General features: G+C 40.2%; 1 protein-coding gene across 4 annotated transcripts; it reads right to left on the minus strand.

Annotated features, from left to right (window-relative positions):
* Positions 1-7,842: 7,842 nt before the first annotated feature.
* nop9 (NOP9 nucleolar protein) lies at positions 7,843-15,041 on the minus strand. 4 transcript variants are annotated; one of them, XM_026312583.1, is made up of 12 exons: positions 14,901-15,041; positions 14,069-14,346; positions 13,048-13,284; positions 12,734-12,940; positions 11,282-11,389; positions 10,421-10,562; positions 10,135-10,327; positions 9,896-10,036; positions 9,625-9,744; positions 9,206-9,418; positions 8,191-8,296; positions 7,843-8,086 (listed from the first exon to the last, which is right to left on the minus strand). In XM_026312583.1, exons 2-12 carry the CDS (start codon positions 14,268-14,270, stop codon positions 7,932-7,934), a joined length of 1,824 nt encoding a protein of 607 aa, XP_026168368.1. In that variant the 5' UTR covers positions 14,271-14,346; positions 14,901-15,041; the 3' UTR covers positions 7,843-7,931. The 4 variants fall into 4 exon arrangements, 3 of the variants coding, with proteins under 3 accessions (XP_026168368.1, XP_026168370.1, XP_026168369.1); XM_026312585.1 differs by having other exon boundaries at positions 14,069-14,279; positions 14,901-14,944; XM_026312584.1 differs by having other exon boundaries at positions 14,836-14,903.
* Between the last annotated feature and the right edge of the window lie 3,721 nt (positions 15,042-18,762).

Consider the following 18,762-nt stretch of genomic DNA (forward strand, 5'->3'; position numbering starts at 1 on the left):
GTAGGGGGGAGCAGGTGACTAAATGGAGTGACAAGAAGCAGCTATAAGTGTGAAACTTAAAGCAATGAAAAGGAAATTTAACAATGGCTGGCTGAGGTCAGGAGAGGAGTAAAGGGAGAGAAAAGGTGAGAAAAAGATGGCTAGATAGCACTGAAATCAGCCTGCATCTCAGCACTGAACCTTTATCTTATCCCTATCAGTGAAACCAATTTGAGAACAGAAGAGGCCATGTTTGAGAGAAACAGATAAGGAGGTGAGTTTGATTTGCTCCTCCTGCCTGGGTGAGTCAGTGAGCACTCATTACCTGCTGAGAGCAGGAGAGACAAAATTAGTGACAGAGAGTAACATCAGGATGCTGATTGGCGATATGGAAGTGAAGGAAAGCACAATCACACACCCAAGTAGCATGTACTGATTACGTAGAGACTGATAGCAATGTAAAATAAACCTATTGTAGACCCTGTTTTATAGCATGCTGAATAGATGATTTAAGACATGACCCTGTAGGTTTTACAGCTACATGATACTGGATTTACTGTACCTCAGTGGTTAATAGCTAATGCACAATCTACCTAGTCAAAGGCAAAACCCTTTATTTATAAAAACGCTCCCTCTCTGCACATTTTCTAGCCATAATCTTCACACTGTTTCCACCTTTTGTGTCCTGTACTTATTTAAAGTGTTTAATGAAATCCCCAATGGCTTTTGTCTATCTGTGACTTTTATACAAAGCACCTAAGCCATAAATTCACAAAATGCATCATGTGCAATCAGCACAAAGGACCCTTTACATATAATATGGAGTGAAAGAAAAAGGTCAGAACTATAAAGGAAAAGATGTTAGTAGGGCTGACCAGACTGACCTTTTTTTAAGCTGAAGCTAAGTCAGAAAACAGTGGGATGTTCTTGAAGCCCAGGAGGACAAACGGGAGAAACCCTAATTTAACTGTGCCTGTGGCTGTTTGATATTTTTCATTTTTGTTTTTTTACCCAGTGGCATTATTCTGTGTGTTTAAACTGTATTCTGTGGGGGCTGGCCACACAGGTGACCCAAAAGAGAACGTTCTGGAAACGTTGTTTGGATAGCTCGTCAAGCATGGCGGCATCACTAACACATGCTCACTCGTTTGTCACAGTCTACTAAGCAATCTCATCTTTCCACTGAGAATAAATACATTTTTGTTTGACATCCTGAATGTGTCTCGTCCTTTTTTTTTTTTATACAGACGTTATGAAATGAATGTCTCATTACAGCGTTACTGGGGTTGAGGGATGGAGTGACAGAACATCAGATGACTCACAGGGCCTCTAGACAGACTGTGAGACGGCCTCTCAGGACAGTTCTTCCATTTAGGACTAAGAAACAAAAAGGTTGTCAACACATGAGTGTAACAAAATATCAGGTCAAAAATAGACTGTATCAGGGGGACATTATAAACTCAGACCAATGAACTACCTTGTCTTTAAGGTACATGTGGAACACACATTTTGGGAAAGCTGTCACATTACTGGTATTAGATGTGTGAAAACAAAAATGTGTCTCCAGTGTTTGCTCTAAGGAAAAAATTCCCAACATTTGTTTTATCTTGTTTACCCCCACGCCCACACAGATGAACGTAAGCAGCCCTTCATAAAGCTTCCTAATTTTTACTAGATCCTTTCATGTTATAACAAGATATTTTTCATGCATGGGCAGTGCCAGGCAGGGGGTTGAAGGGTGCTGTAAACACCCCTATGACAGCCACACCACCACTGTAACAGCCCTGTAGTTTTTCATGTTTAATATGTCAACACTATAATCTATAAGTTTAAAAAAGTAAATACATTAATTGTTAGACAATGCAGGTGACCTGATTCACCCAATGGGTGGAGGGCGCACTGAACCTATTTCAATTGCTAACCTGTTAACAGCACAATTATTTGTAATGTGTAGCATTAGCCATAGCATTATTGATGATGATGATGTGTGCCATTATAGTTTCACAAGCCAAACACTTGGCATGTTGAAAGTTAAGTTATTATTGTAAACCTTGTCTCTGTGTATATGTATGTGCATTCTCTATACAGCCTGTTATATTTGGACACTAGACTATAATATTATTGATGTGGGCTAGATATAAAATAAATAAAATAATCTCCTTTGAAACCATTTTGCTGACTCTTTACATTTTTGTGTTGTAGAGTATAAACTATCCAGTTCTATCTACTAGTTTAAGTACTTCCAGGGATCCAGTTAGTATTTCTAAACTGAAATTAGTTTTCTGCCTCAGATTCATTTTATTTCATTTTAAAGATTGTTGACTTGGAAACAGTGGAGCCAAGCCCATTAATGGGAAAACTAGCATCAAAACCTTCCCTGAAAAGCCAGTCAATCACATTGACTAATGTATCATGAAAAGAAAATCCTGGGGATGCCAACTCGGCATAACACTGGCATGTTGCTGAAAAAAGGTAAGATGCTGAAAAACTGAAGAGAAAGCTAAGTTACAATGCAGAGCAACATTTTTTCTTTCTATTAGCTCTTACTACTGTGAAAGGATGCTGGACATTCAAATTTTGTTGGATGTGTTCTCTATTTCTATAACATACATTCAAATGTGGGTTTCAAGCAGCATTATGGGTTTGCCCAGCCTAACACCTTTCACAGCAGTAAGAAGTGCAAGAGAAAAAGAGAATGCCACTCTGCATCATAGATTAACGTTCCCCTTGACTGCCTGATTTTTTTTTTTACCTGTCCTGTTTGGCAGATTGAGAGCACAGAATGATAGGTCTGAATCCCTTGTAGCGCCTGACAGAGTTGCTCTGTAAGGAGTCTGACATACTCCTCCTATACCATGTTTATTTAATTATTTATGGAGATATTCATCAAAATACACAGACCACTTGGGTTATGATGGAGAGGATAGAGATTAGGGGAGATGACGAGGAAAGGGATGGGGAAGGGGTGGGGCAATATAGAAGAATACAAACACAATATATATTTAACGGAAGCACAATGTATATGTGTGCTTAATAACTCTGTGTGTGTGTGCAGGTGTATGTGTTTGTGCCTGTGAGTGCATGCCTGTGTGCTTCATGTGTGTGTTTGCACACCCATTGAGCAATGCATCTACAGGCAAAGGGTAACAAGCAAGGCACCAAGACTATACCAAGCCCACCTGAAGTGGAACGCCAGACCCATTTGTCACAGCAGGAACCGCCATGTCTCAGTGGGAGTGAGTCCATCTTGCAGTTAGAAAAAAGGAAAGCTGAAGTTAATGTGTTAGAGAGTGTTCATGTCAATATGTGTTGTTCCTGCAAAAATCCAGCCCCTGGTACAACAGCAAGCCCAAGTGAAAAACCAGAGCTACACCCATCTGAAGCAATTGATAGTCAAGGTACCAAAGAGCCAGGACAGCCGCAGCCCCCCTGAGCCACTGGGAACTCCAGGGGGAAACCAGGCACACATCTAGACGGAGACCACTAAGAAATTCCTGGGGAGGTGCTCCAGAGGCAGGGACCAGCCCCCAGGAAGAGAGCTTGCAGAAGACCCCAAGCCTCATTCTGAGGCCACCCTAAAGCCCAAGCTAAGGCTCAGGCAGCACATAGGTATTACATCTGACTCAATATGTGTATTCATCTGTAGTAAGATTTTAAAACATTTAGTTCCACTTGTGCTTTTTCTGTCAAAATGTCTGCACTCTGAGCGCTCCTCTGCTGGCATGATCTTGCTTTCAAGATTTTCAAACTACCACTGTCAAACATATATCTCTTATCTGTAAAAACTAAAACAAAATTCATCTCTATTGGTATCACTTCAGGATGACACCAATTTATCTGTCAGGGAGCATACATTGTGGCCCTTGTGAAGTGGGGCGTAAGAGAAGTGTTTAGGGACCATTAAAAAGTTTTCATATGCACCACAGAATGTCTTCAATAGAAAATAGTTCCAGTGAAAATATTATCTGTGTATTGTCAGTAATGTTGGCAGTGTTTCTGAGAAGAGAGGGATATGAACTCATGTGGCTCATGAACTTTTTACAGTAATGGGGAGCAGAGGAGACCTCCTATAAAAATACCTACACCTTGGTAACCTGAATTAGTTACACAGGTGATTTATGGCTCAGTAATCCCAAAATCCAAAGTAACACTACTGGGTCCAAATAGAGTCAAACATGATACTTTTTAACACACATATGCACTTTTAGTCAACATGTTTAGCCTCAAGTACCAAGTATCAAGTAGTGTGTTTCTAATACTATTACTATGCCATTCATCATTATTTATGTGAAATATTTCACCTCTTAAACCTAAATTTCCTCTCTCTGTTGTCAGACTGCAGGGTGTCTGTCTGTTCCCAGGATTAAAAAGATGGGATTTGGGATATAATAAAATAGTACTGGGCTATAATAAAATTGATTTGGGCCTGGTCTGATGTGTTCTCTAGATGAAAATTAACTTTGCTTGGAACAGCAATGAAAACATCTCTGCCACTCTCCCCTCTTTCTGCTCCACCCTAATTTCTGCAGGTGTACTGAAGTGCCTGAGGCTAAAAAGCAGTAGCACTCTACCCTAGAGCCAATCTGTTGAGAGACACATCAGATAGCTGTGGTTTTTCAGGTTCTGATGCTGGTACAGTAACTATCTTGAGTGGATACATGGGAGTATTCTTGAGAGCAGGGCAAACTGGCAAAGATACAGAGGGGTTGAAGAGAGAGTGAGAGTCAGAGATAGGGTTGGAGAAAAGCTTTGAGGAGTAATGGTTGCTTGGAGACTGTTGTCAAGGAGACGATGAGTCCTTGAGTCCTTTGGCATCTCAAATGTCCTATATTTATGTTGATTTTCAAAAAGAGGAGGATTTTGGTTTGTTTTTAGGTTTTTTAGGTGAATAAGAGACAGATGGTGATATACACAAAGATAAGGTGAAATCAAGGCAGGTTCAATATATGTTCCAGAGTGAAAGCTGAGAAGCTGCAAAAAGGATTTATTATAGTTAACTTAAACAGATCAAATAACTGTCATATAACAGCACACATTTGACAGCTACACAGACTGCAGAAATAGAAAGCAAAACAAGTACAATATGATACATATTCTTTTTGTGACACCCTATCAGTCTGATCATGACAGAAATCCTCCCTCTCTCCGTCTTTCTCTCTGACTCATTCTGTGGGCATTTACTGTGATTTCCGGGCAAAAGAATATTTCTACAGAGCAGGGAAGAAAGAGGGGGCTTAAAAGATGAAAAACCACCTACTGTGTCAGTGAAAGCCTGTCGAACTTACTCCTCACTTTGTACCAAATAGAGACTATTTTCAGAGAGCGTGTGCATAACTAATGAGATGCATATTTTCCTGAGGTGTGGGTGCAGGCATGTTAGCTAAGAGGTAATATTGAAAATGGTCTGTGTAATAGTTCAGAGGATAGACCAGTGCGTGTAGCCATTGCAGTGATGGCCATACACTCACGATCAGACACTGAGTGGGACTGACGTGAGCATTGCTGAATCCCCAGGGAGTTTATGTGATTTGTTTTGAAGAAGTATTGGCTTATTGTAATCAGCAAGGTCGTTGATCCTCTGCTTTGACTCCCGAGTAAACAGAGACGATTGTACATGCACAGAGCTATAATAACCAAACAACAAAAGGAAGCAAGAATGAGCCAGACCATTGCAGCTTGAATACCACGCTCAGAATGAAGCATATGTAATTAAAACTGGTTTGGTCAAGGTAAGAAACCCACACTGAACCATCAGGTCAAGTGACTAATAGTAGGTTGAATAACAAGGCATGAAAATCAACCTTATAGGGGCTGAATGCCTTATGCAGTACCCCCCACATTTCCAGTAATGTGGTTTAATAGCAGGTCAAAAGGTAAGAGTGAAGACCTGAGTTCTGCAAAGCATGGCAAGACAGTAATTAGATGCCTTCGTGAGATTGGTATTGATCTCCACATTGACATACATGGATGCCATGGGCAATGTATTAGATAAAATCCAATACATCACATAGTGTCTTTAAATCAGTACAGTAACAGTATAAACATTACTGCCAGTTATGTATTAAATTGGTGAGCAAGCAGGAAGAAGTGATTTCAGGGAGACTGTGGGATTTCAACTATCTTACTGTGCTGATCAAAATTTAATCCAGTACATAACCCCTCCACAACACATGTCCTTGGTCTGCTTGAGTTTTTGTATCTTTTCAGTGCGAATCAATTCACACTGAAAAGATAGTTTCAAGACAGTTTTCAAGATGTTTTCTTGAAGTCTATTTGGCTTTCTGTTGACATAGCTTTGTTTGGAATATTACCAAGATAAATTTCTTCCATAGCTCACCCCAGACTCAATTAATCAATAAATGGAGTAGCATCCTCATGTAATATGTAGTGATGCATTTTGGTTCACTTGGATTTTTCTCTGTGTGAGAATAAACCAAAAGGGGAAAGCAGGTCAAATTTACAAATTGGTCCAATGATATGGCCATTGAATATTCCTAAGCAAATCGTTTCACATTGGATCACTAGGTCTAGTCATGCTTCAGTGATGGGTGGTTCTCATCACTTTAAATGCTGTACACTGATGGAACGTAAAGATATCTGAATGATGAAATACTGTGCAATCCAAGATATACTTATTCAATGTTTAGAGTCTGTTGTTCATATACTAAAATGAAAATGTTCCCAATATTAGTTTAACACAACCGACAGCCTCAGAATGACTCGAGTCAAGTATTAATAAAATTGATCTTGTTTAGTCCACATCTCTAGACAGCTCTACAACAGTGAACTGTTTCAAAATGAAGTACAGTACTTAGTACAGGACTACTACGTTAGATTAAATTAGTGTTGAGTGTTTTCTATTTGTCTGCCCCATATATCAATCTTCACTGTTGTTGTAAGATCAAGGGTTCTTGTGTCTTTATGTGATAAAATGGCTTACATGTAAAAAAATGCACCAGAATTGCTGATCTGCAGCTGAAATACAGGAAAGTATGGAAAACTGCTTGCTCACCGCGTGCTCAAATCAATCTGTGATCAATTGACAGTGTACTTTATTATACAGGGGTCTGGTGCTAATTGTGTTCACATGGTGATTGCATATGCTGATTTGCAATGTGGCTTCTCCACTAAGAAGCATCTGTCAAGATAAAGACCTTCGTTCTCCAGCTCAATTTATTATGAGTTCTCCTGTGTAACTGAGCTAATGTGTCTCCAAAAAGCATGTAACAAAAGCAGCACACTGTGTGTCCAGTGTTTGGACTCAAAATTTCCCAAAGCTGGAAATTTGAATATGTCAGCCCAGTGACAGACTGGCGACTGGTCCAGGGTCTACACTGTATCTTGCTCCAATGTCTGCTGGGTTTGGCTCCAGTCACCAGTGACCATCTACATACAAAGTAGTATAGCTGATGGGTAGATGGGATGAATATGTTTTTCTGTTAAGGAAAACACATTATAGCGTTTATAGCTTATATACTTTTTATATTATGAACAGACAACATGGATGCACACAAAATGTATAAGTTGAGTAATTCAGCCAGTTCAATGGAGTCGCTCAGTAATTCTTAAGATAAAAAACTAACTAAAACAGAATCAGTAGTGTCAGCTCTGTGCCTTTGGTTGAGAGTTAAAGACAGTTATTTTATGTTCACACATTTGAGCTTGTGTTGCTGTGCTCTTTTCAGGTCCCAGTGCATGGGAAAAAAAAAAAGACTGAGAATAAATGCTATACTACTGCCACCTGGAGGCTGTGTTGTTTGTTGCACACAAACCCAAAGTGGTTGAGTTCTGAGATTGAATCAGCTGTCATTTGAGCCCCACAATTTGAAGAGCTATAACAACCAGACACTAATGAAGACAAACTTCTGCTAGAATTTTTATCAAATTATAACATAACATATATCACATATAAAATATATAGCAAAAAACAAAAATTTTACAAATATATACTTTCATTCGAGAATGTCACTGAAAAGCTTCCGCTTCTTGGACTCGCCAGTCTGTATTTCCTGCCAGTAAGCTCTTCTGTGCACAAAGTGAGAGAGGGCAAACTTGGCCCACACGTGACGAGCAAACTGATCAGACCTCATCTGGCTTTCACTTGGAACTGGGAGGGAAAGAGAGAAGGAAACGAAACCATGAAACATGCACTGTACTAAAGGAAATGGGTCATTCTGTACAAAAGTGAGTGAACGCTCCTGTTTGTATTACCTAGTTCCTGTGCGATGCTTTGCTTCTGACTGACTGAAGCACTGTTCCATATGGCTTCTAGTACCCGACTGCCCAACCGAGAGCAGGCCATTTTAACATACTGACCCTGGTGGGGACAAAAGATGAAGGACAAGCTTGATGTCATGGGACAGCTACATAAAAAAAAAAAGCCCAGTTAACTCAAGGAACAGAAATGCACCATGTCCCTGCAGTTTTCTGAATAAATGAATCAAAAATGAACTAAAACTGAAAGTTAATGCTCAAATTTGGAAACAGGAGAAAGCCCAGTCAGTGACTGTTGTGGAGCTTATTGGTTATATCACACAATGCTGGCAGATTAAGTTGGCCAGTGGACATTTAATCTCAGTCTTTAATAAATACTGACAACTGGGCAACTCCATCTGAAGTGTGACGAGTGAAAGCACTAACAGCTGTGGTGAAACTGTTCTCTCACATAAACAAACGACTCAAGAACAGAAGTCTATGCAGTAACTTAATATTCATGATTGTAGCTACTGCTGCCTGTGGTGATAATACCTACATTTCAACACCACAGGTAAATATGCAGATATTCAACTGTTCTGTTAGCTGTAATTTGATTTTACACCCTCCAGAGATTGTATTCTTAATGAATACTGTAAGTGTGGTTGAAGTCATTAAGAATCAACAGCAGTTAATGTGAAACGCAATCACTCAAAAAGCAGCAGCAGCAAAGCCAGCCAAACACATCTTAAGCTTGAAACGTTCAAATTAACAAACTAAACACATGATACAATAGTAAACTCCCTGGTCAGAAGCTGACTGTACTCTTTGCTCTTTAAAATGTAAGAAGTGAAGAGAAAGTAAAGTTTGACGTCCAAAGTGATTCAAAGTGTCTTCAAGTCTCCGGTTGCTGATATTCAGTTTACTATCCCATGACAAAGAAAAACAGAAAATTTGCATTTTTGCAGAATGAATCAATTCTCAGACTAATAGTTTCAGTTCTAATGTTCCATCAATGCTTATGCCTTGGTACCTCCAGTCTCTTGAGGATCTTTCCCCTGCCTTTATCGCTGGACGTGGTGATGAGGGCCTGGAGGACGTGGCTGCCTGCAGGGTCGGTAGCCAGTATCAGGAGGTCAGCGGGGCTCATAGTGCGCAGACTGCTCAGGAGGAGGGAACGCTCCTTGAACTTGGCCAGTGCCTGGACCAGCCGGGAGCCGTGGTAACAGATGGACGACAGTGGAACCTAGAAATGTTTAGGGGAAAAAAACATCCACAGCTGTACCTCATTGTGTCTGCAGGGATTTTCCAAAATCAATTTACTGTGGGATTCATATATATTACAAGGGCTTTGCAGTTGTAGCTTTGTTCTAATAATCCAATCAGAAATGACCAGAGAGAACTAAAAATCAATGCACAAATAATTTGCTTTTACTTCTGTCAGCCAATTACCTCCATTGATATGTTGTCCTCTGCTGTGTCAGAGTGGTAGTACACCTCGTAGGTGAGCAGGGACAGGAACAGAGGGAGGCAGTTCACATGTCGAGAACCAGGCTCAGCACAGTGGAACGCCTGGGAGGTAACACAGCTATCCATAAATCAAACATGAACTTTTATAATGTTGTCATGCCTTTTCAAACTAAAGGAATAAATGGAAACCAGAGTATTGTTTTATTAAGGACTGCCATTTATGACTTCATAACAAACCCTAATTGAGGCTTACATGTAGGAGGCACTGCATCAACTCGTTCTGTTTCTCTTCGCTTTCTGCACAGCTCTCAGCTAGTTGGACAATGACACCCATGTGACCTGTAGCCAAGATAGCTTCCACACCCTTGATCAGTTCATCAAACAACCTCAGGAACTATGGAGAAAGAAACAGGCCAGAGAAGCTGTGGGTAAGATTCAGTTATCTTTGCAAGATCATTACTCCCACCTGCTCAACCAGATGGTGTGACCTACCAGCTTGTACTTGGCTGAGGCTGCAGTCAGCCTCTGTATGGGGAAGTTGGCGATTGGGTGGAGGGCTAAGTCGACCAGCTGACCCTTGAGATGGTTCTTGTAGAGGTTGCGGAGGAGGGACTTGTGGGCTAATTGTATGATTGTCTCAATGAGGTGACTTGAGGCCTGGTCTTTTAGAAAGACCATAAGTGGACTGCAAAGAAAGTAAAGACAGTACTCCCTGTTACATCCTACAACAATTCAATTTTAGAAACATCATTCAGAAGAATCAAAGTTTGTCTCTAACCTAACTCCTGGAGCAGCACTGCGACTTGTTAGATACTCCATGATGCCTTTGAGGAGCTGTTTGCAGAGTTTGGGCCGTTTTCTGTGGCATACACTCAACATGGTCTGGAACACTGCACTGGCAACAGCATCTGTCACACTCACTAGAAAGAAAAGAAGTGAAAGGAGAGAAAAATAATTACAACTTTTCCCTTCACTGTACCATTAAGCTAAAACTAGAACATAACACAGTCTACTCATTTAACTAATATTTGTTCAATTTGTCGTTGAATTAACACAGAAAGGGCTGCATCTCGTTCTTCAGTTAAGATTAATACACAGCGTTTCCTTCTGTCCTTCTGTGCAGGAGAGCTCTATAAGCCATTTCTCTGCGGTGTCTGCAGTTTGTTGTGGGGTGAATTTAAAAAAGCTGCTCGTAAGCATCCACTTTGACTCTCTTATGAGTCCTGACTTGCATCTGACAGGTATAAGTTCTTATCCCATGAAAAATGTCAGTGCAGTCAGCAGAGTGCAAGAGGAGTGAAGCTGCACTGCTGGCAGTTATTAGTTGAACAGGGGATGTTGCACTGAAATGCAGCCTTTCAAAAGTTGACATTTAGGCATCTGTGAAGCAGCAACAACCCAACATTCAAAATGTTTTAAGGAATATTTTATTTCTTTCTTTTATGGAGCTGATAGTTAACAGAATTAGGAATCAAAAACTCTAGCAGCCAATCTGGAAATATCCGGCATAAACAGCATACAGTGTTGAAAAAGATATTTTAGTCTCTTTAAACAGGACCTATTGCCTGTCTACACCTTGCTTACTTCATGTTAACATCAGAGCAGATGAGCATGGACTTGATAGGTTTTGATTACTCACAATTAACATTTTCCATCAAGGTGTCCGTAAGGCTTTTAAGTTCGTACCAGAATGATGTGGGAATCTCAAAGTCTGTCAGCTGAGGAGCGGCATTGCGTTCTTTGGCACCTGGGAGAAAACCAGTATCAAAAGAGAAAAATGGCTGAATGCAAGCTTAGAACAACCATTCATCTGTGTGTACAGGTCCTGACAAACAGGGCTAGCATTAAAGAACTACCACTACCAAAGCAATCAGCTGAAAGCCTTATTTGTCTTGTCCTGTCTCTGCTTGAAAAAAAAAAGAAAAGCAGAGATAAGAGATGAAAAACCTCATCAAATAAGTGCAATCACTTATTTTCTAGGATGAAAAGGTCTCAGACAGTTTTCTCTCAGTCTGGAAAGTGTGGACTAGTGCCAGTGTTGTCTGAGACTTGGCAATGCTGGGTCACAGACATTCAACAGGAACAGCTTGATACGTTAGGGCAGGGATTTTCAAACAGGGAGGAATGTCTCTCTGGAGGAGAGTTAAAACAGAAGGATGATGATTATTTATCTTTTTGTTATTTTCCCACAAATCCCATGCAGAGACTAAAACCAACCATAAAATTCATGTACTAGTTTTTAGACAACGATGTATACAGCAAAACTGAATAAGATGACCCAGGTTCTGGGTTCACAGACACTACAGTGAGTACAGAAAAATACACTGCTGGTTTTAGCCTCTGTATGTGGAAAATCAAAACTCCTTTAGTGGTGAGTCTTAGAAGGACAAATGTGAAGTGAGGCAAAGATGCTGTGTGAGTTCTAAGGGACGGGTGCATGCCAATGATCTGAAAATAAACACAAGGTAATTAATGTAGTCTGGCGCACTGATTTGGCCCATTTCTCAACACTGTCGTCAGCTGAAGCTCTAGTACCAACACACAGCTCAAGGACGTATTTTCAAACTCTTCCAGCCTGATTGCTTTTTGAAAATTGCAGCAAAAATTATACTCAGTCATGAGGAAGGTACAGATATAAGAAACGTATTTTTAGATTCAGTGAGACTTTCCAGGGATAGCATTATGTCACAAGTTCATCTAAAACACAGAGAAAGCTGCTTAGAAGTCACAGAAAAAAAAATGACGTTTTAAGTTTTCATCAGTGTAAAAGTAATCGTAATGATAGCTGTACAAAAACTGACCTTGAGCTTTAATTGACTATGATATTATACTTAATATTCACATCCTCCACAGCATTACAAGTAAAACAAAAAAATTATTTTTTAATTTTATGTTGTATTTCATTTATTTTTGACACAAATGAAACTGCATTTCTATTCGACAGTGAGGGTGGGGTTTCCATTTTGTTTGAGGAGGGCCCAAAATGTTACACCTTGAAAACTGTTGCTCCAAGCGGTACGTGTACGTGTGTGTGTGCGTGTGTGCGTGTGTGCGTGTGTGTGCGTGCGTGTGTGCGCACACACGTGGGTACCTGGACGAGTCTCAGCGCGTGGTGGTCCAAGACAGCCTGCCAGCACATTTAAAAGTGTTCGGACCACATGTGAGCCATGAACATGTTTGATGAACTCTGCAATGTTGTCTCTGACCACTTGGCTTAAAGACAACACCTGGGCCTCCAGCACTCCACAGCCCTCCTCTTCTTCCTCTGTGGCAGCAGATGGATCCCTCTGTGATGACTCTGAGGATAAAAGACACCAAGCAGAATGTGAGAGCTGAGGGTGCTGCTGGTGGCAAACAGTAATGAACAGTTTTTACTTCCATGTATTAGGAAGCGTCTAATCTTACCCATCCATCTGGACACCTGTCTGACTGCACTCTCCACTACATGACCACCACATCGGTCACAAGAAACTGCTTTAAGCTCTGACCCTGATGTTCCGCCCAGTTCAGCCAGCACTTCTCCCACCTGCTCGGGACTGGACAGTGGGAGCAGCCGCTGCAGAGTGATGCTTCCTGTGCGGTCCGTCGCTACCAGGGCTGCTTTACCTTTAACTTCTGTGAGGACATTCTCTACGAACATTTCTGTGGAAGACATTGAAAGAGATATAACATGCCAGCAGAGATGAGAAATCTGGACAGTGGATAGAACTTGCATAACCTGCTTGTTCCGGTAAAATGGTGGTATATGGTTACAGTTATCAGAATGGTGTCAAAACAGTATGTGGGAAACATGGTAACAAGGTCACAAATCTCTCAATGTCTTCGGCTATATATCCAACTCTGTGAATTACTAAACATCAAGATAATGCAGTTAACTAGAAGATAACTAAACCTTAGTCTAGTTTAAATGACATTTTCAAACGTTGGATTGAGCAAGTAGGGCTGGGTGTCATTTGAAATCGAGCCGAAAAGAGTCGGGTCCTTTCCACAGAAAATAAATCATCATCAATGTTTTCCTTTTCTAAACCAAATGTCTTTGAATTTAGATTTTATCGTTTGATTGATTAAAATGAGCATTATTAGTGTTTTAATATCTATTTGAGCCCTGGGAAATTTTGTCTTGAAAAATACTGAAATTACATATTTTCAGTATTTTTTTATTACTGGATAACAGACACGTTACTGCTGACCTTGTACAACGTGATAAACTCTAAGCACAAAATCTGGAAAAGAAATTTGACATGTCTCAACAGATATGACAACACTGCTTACAAAAGATGGTTAGATTTTATTCTTTCTATAATGAATTCCTAAAGTACTTATTCTGTTCTCATACTGTGGTGTACTAGTGTCATGTAATGTAACCTTTACACTTTTATCCCAACTTCAGTCCTGTGCTTGTTCAGACAACAAGACTCATTCTCACCTTTCTCCTCAGTATCTTCAAAGCCTTGACTCAGTCTTTCCCCAACTCTGCGGAAGTAGCCCACACTCAGAGCATCTAGGCGCTGTTTGCCACCATCTCTGTGATGCTTTTTCTCTCCTCGTTCCTCATCATAACCGACGTGTCTCCTCTTCTTCCCTCCTCCCTCTTTTTGTGGCTTCTTTTCTTCCATTTTTGCCAACATAGCTTAGACCTTACAACAGACAGGTTTTAGCAGAACGTCTTAATGGTCTCAGTGATGGTGTCTGACTATTTTCTCTCTGAAACAGGAAATAGATGACAGGACCCTGACATTATTATAACTGATATGATCTTATAATCTGAAGTTCCCATCCATCTGATTTGCCATATTATTGATAATAGACAGACACACATACAGATAGATAGACAAACATATATATAGATGAGTACTTAATACAGGTAAGAGTAGTTTGATCGAAGACTGGAGAAGCTTTAACGTCACGGATTGGCAGGAAATCCCATGACAACAAAGGATATTTAATTGCTGGATAACAACAACATATGCCGAATTAATCTATGGCTATAATAGTTTCAGATAATGCCATAGGTCGTCTTTTAGAAGGTCAACAGAGTTGCAGATAAGCGGAGACAAATTACATTGACACATTTTGGTAAAGGAGTTAAGCTAAAAGACCGAGAGACGCCTGTGTTAAGTCGCTACACAGGAACTGTAACACAAACAAGCTGGATATTTACGCAAACAAGTAAACATTTTACAGTTTACCAACCAGATGATGCGTTTATCTCACTCATACAGAGTACATGTAAACTAGCTTAATGTAGTTTAACTCACGTGTGTAAACCACCGCCAGTGTCGTCTAATGATGACGTAATGCAAGTAGTGAAGTATTCTTCTTCTTCTTCTTCTTCTTCGGCTCCTTGTCTTCTTCTATTGTTTAATGGCGGCAGGTTTCCCCATCCCTTAGGAATAAACAAATATTGCCTTAATTCCCCAATAATATTTCTAACAATGCAAATACTTATCCCACTTAAAATAAAAATCTCTTATCTGATATTTTATATTTGAGCTCATCGCGTTTTTTACATTCAAATCTTTGTAACCTTCTAAGATTCTCTGTAAACTACACGTTTTTCATGCTGCTAAAACCATGACCACTGTCTTCAGACAAATGAAACCATTCAACCACTACTTCTGTTACAACACCTATAGTCCATCAGTCATTACTGACACAAATCTAATTCGTTATTGATTCATAAATTCAAACAGATAGACAATATTGTCTCCAATAGCTCGATAAGTCAGGCTGTCAAATCCATCCATCCATCTATCCATTTTCTATACCAGCTTATTCCTTAACCAGGGTCACGGGGATCTGCTGGAGCCTACTGTCAAATCATTTTTATACACTATACCCACTGTACTGTCATGTAAAGTTATCAGCCACCAGAGGGCAGCATAGTTACTTTCGGAGTAGTGTGATTTAATGACCACACTCAACCAAAATCTCACCATGAGGGAAGCTCCAGTCATGTCTCACTCACAGTGAAGACCTTCAACTTTAACACCAGTGAGTCCTCACTTTATTAGGACTCTTGTTATAAAAGGCCTTGTAGAAGGGTCTAAGCCAGACCTACTCAACCCATGTTCCTCACAGGCCACTGGCCTATTTGTTTTCCAACTACCCCAGGCCCACCCACTGCTGATTAAGACACCTATCCACTTTGTCTTCCACTCACTCCACTCTCGTCTGAGATGGGTAGGCCAACCAGGGCAGTGGTCCTCAAGGATCCATGGTGTAAGCAGACAAGTGCAAATACATTATTTTTACTTTGTAAGTTTAAGGCTACATTTAATCAAAGTCTGGAGTGACAGAGAAGTATGGTCGAGTGGTGCAGGACATGCATGAGAGCTGTAAGACAGTGGTGAGGTGTGCTGTAGGGGTGACAGAAGAGCTCAAAGTGGAGGTGGGACTGCACCAAGGATCGGCTTTGAGCCCCTTCTTGTTTGCTGTGGTGATGGACAGGCTGACAGATGAGGTTAGACAGGAATCTCCGTGGACCATGATGTTTGCAGATGACATTGTCATCTGTAGTGAGAGCAGAGAGCAGGTGGAGGTTTGCTCTGGAAAGGAGAGGAATGAAGGTTAGCCGCAGTAAAACAGAGTGTGTATATGTGTGTAAATGAGAGGGACTCAAGTAGAACAGTGAGGTTACAGGGAGTAGAGGTGAAGAAGGTGGAGGATTTTAAGTACCTAGGGTCAACAGTCCAGAGCAATGGAGAGTGTGGAAAAGTAGTGAAGAGACATGTGCAACCAGGTTGGAACGGGTGGAGGAAAGTTGGATGTAGTGAAGGAGGACATGAGGATAGTTGGTGTGGGTGTGAAGGATACAAAGGATAGGGTTAAATGGAGGCAGATGATTCGCTGTGGAGACCCCTGAAAGGAGCAGCCGAAAAGAAAAGAAGAAGAAGGCTACATTTAATTAACACATTTAAATAGAGATTCCATTAACACCTTTACTGTATAAAAATGTACTTTATTTAATAGCTGTAACCCTTTTATTTAAGAAAGCATCTTATTTCATGGAGATATGTCCTGTTCTTGTTTGTCTGTCATAGTACATGTTTTTTTGTTTTTTGTTTGTTATTTTATGATATAAAGTACTTTGATAAACTTTATGTTGTTTCAATTGTGTTATATAAAGAGTATTATTATTATTATTATCATCATTATTATTTATTGTTGTTCTAATTGTAATTGTAATTAATGAAGTATTATTTTATACATATGGTATAGTTCAACAATTACAGTAAGAATTAGGAATCTAAAGTTCAGGACTTTAGAAATTTTGACGCTGCCAACTCTGTGCAATAATGACATAATGACTTTGACTACAAATCCCTACAAAGGGGTTAGGGTGTGTGTTATAATGAATCAGAGCTGACAAAAGAATGGAATCACAGGACGTGTCAAAGTTTCCACAGATAAACTGCAAAAGCAGAATATGGTATATCTTATGTGCTGACATTTTTGTTATGAGTTGTATCCATGTTAAAGTGGTATAATAAAGTGCTGATTACAAAGAAGAAGAAGATGATTAAGAGACTGATGTTTTACATTTTTCATTCTTAGCCATGTTAATGGCTTTAAAAACGTCGATGTCACTTTTTGATCCTAACCGAAAAATATCCTAAGACCTATACAGTAGGTCCCCTTGAGTATCAATCGTGGTCACTTGCTCCTTGATGCTGTATTGGCATTTAGCTCCGAGCACCACTGCGTCTGAGCACAGTACACTTTGTATACAGGCTGTACAGCTTACTTTAGATTCTTAGTCACAGTTGAAATGATTACATCACAGTACAGGTAACAAAGAAAGTAAGAAATGGTGTATGTATTTTTCATTCTAAGAGCAAGGGGTTGAGACTGAGAGCTGAGGCAGCGTGACAAAGACATCATTTGTTCAGCAGTTGAGCTCCTGTTGGCTTCGTCTGTTTGTGTTCATCTCCTGAGCAACTGCCCCCGCACAGCATGCTGTGAATGAACACTGCAGCTAATTAAGACTAAGAGTCACACAGACGTACGCAGACACATTTCATCACACAACTGTAAAACACACACAGCTCTTGATGTCACAGGCTGAACAGGCAATCTTATGAATCAGACAAATACGAGGAACAGCAGACACTGAAATGCTCATCTTCCACGCCCACTAACTATGCGAGTGAGCAGTTATCAGGTTGCTATAATTGCTTCATTGCACAAGATTATTGCCTCTATTTTTCTGCGTTTGTTTTGGGTGTTTGTGAAGAGGTGAGAGGTTACATTCCTCCGAACAGGAAATCAAACTAATGCTGATGTTTCAGCTGTTAAAGATTGGGAGCCAATCTGCAGCTCTTGCTAATTAACACACTGTATCTTGTCTGTGTCATCTTTAATAAGGAAAATGTAAACTGTGGGTTTTGGAGATGTGCTGGACTATATCAGACTATTTCAAGGCTGGTTCCCTGTGCTTCCAGTTGTTATGCTAACATAATCAAAACCATTTAATATAAAGTACAACCAGGGGACCGTTTGTTTATAGCATATAAACTGGAAATTAACCAGAGTTAAAAACAGGTAGCACCTTTAGAGGTTATGGAGGGGACCATTTTTGGCTACTTTAAGCAGTTTGCCTTTTCAGCAAGGAAGTATGCCTGTCTGTCCGTTAATAAAGAGCTAATACTACACATAACTAGCAGGTCTTAGCATAATGACTGGGAACTTAGAGAAATGGCTAGAAATTGCCTACAGCCAAACATTAATCAGTTTGAATCCTTTTTTTTTAGTCTGGGTGGTTTTCACTGAGAGGCCACCTGTCTTTTCCTTTTTATCTGGATATTTAACATGTACAGATCACAGTGTTTTGGCTCTGTGGCTGTTTCGGTCCCTGCAGCAGAGAGGGTCACTCAGTCATCTTGGTTATTATTTAACAGGGAAGTGTCAATACATCACATACCAAAAATATTCTCACTGACACCCTGTGACACAGGGCCAGCACACACACTCTGTGTTTGTAAAGGAAAATCAGTGCTCATGCTACTGATTTCAACATACTGTACTTTTCACTTGTTGCGAGGGACATTTTATAAAACACAAGGGTACTTTCCTGCCCATTTCTAAGTCTCCCACAGTCAGGAAGTTTCCTTTGGCCTG

This window comes from Mastacembelus armatus, chromosome 17 (genome assembly GCF_900324485.2).
Source record: "Mastacembelus armatus chromosome 17, fMasArm1.2, whole genome shotgun sequence".
Classification (NCBI taxonomy): domain Eukaryota; kingdom Metazoa; phylum Chordata; class Actinopteri; order Synbranchiformes; family Mastacembelidae; genus Mastacembelus; species Mastacembelus armatus.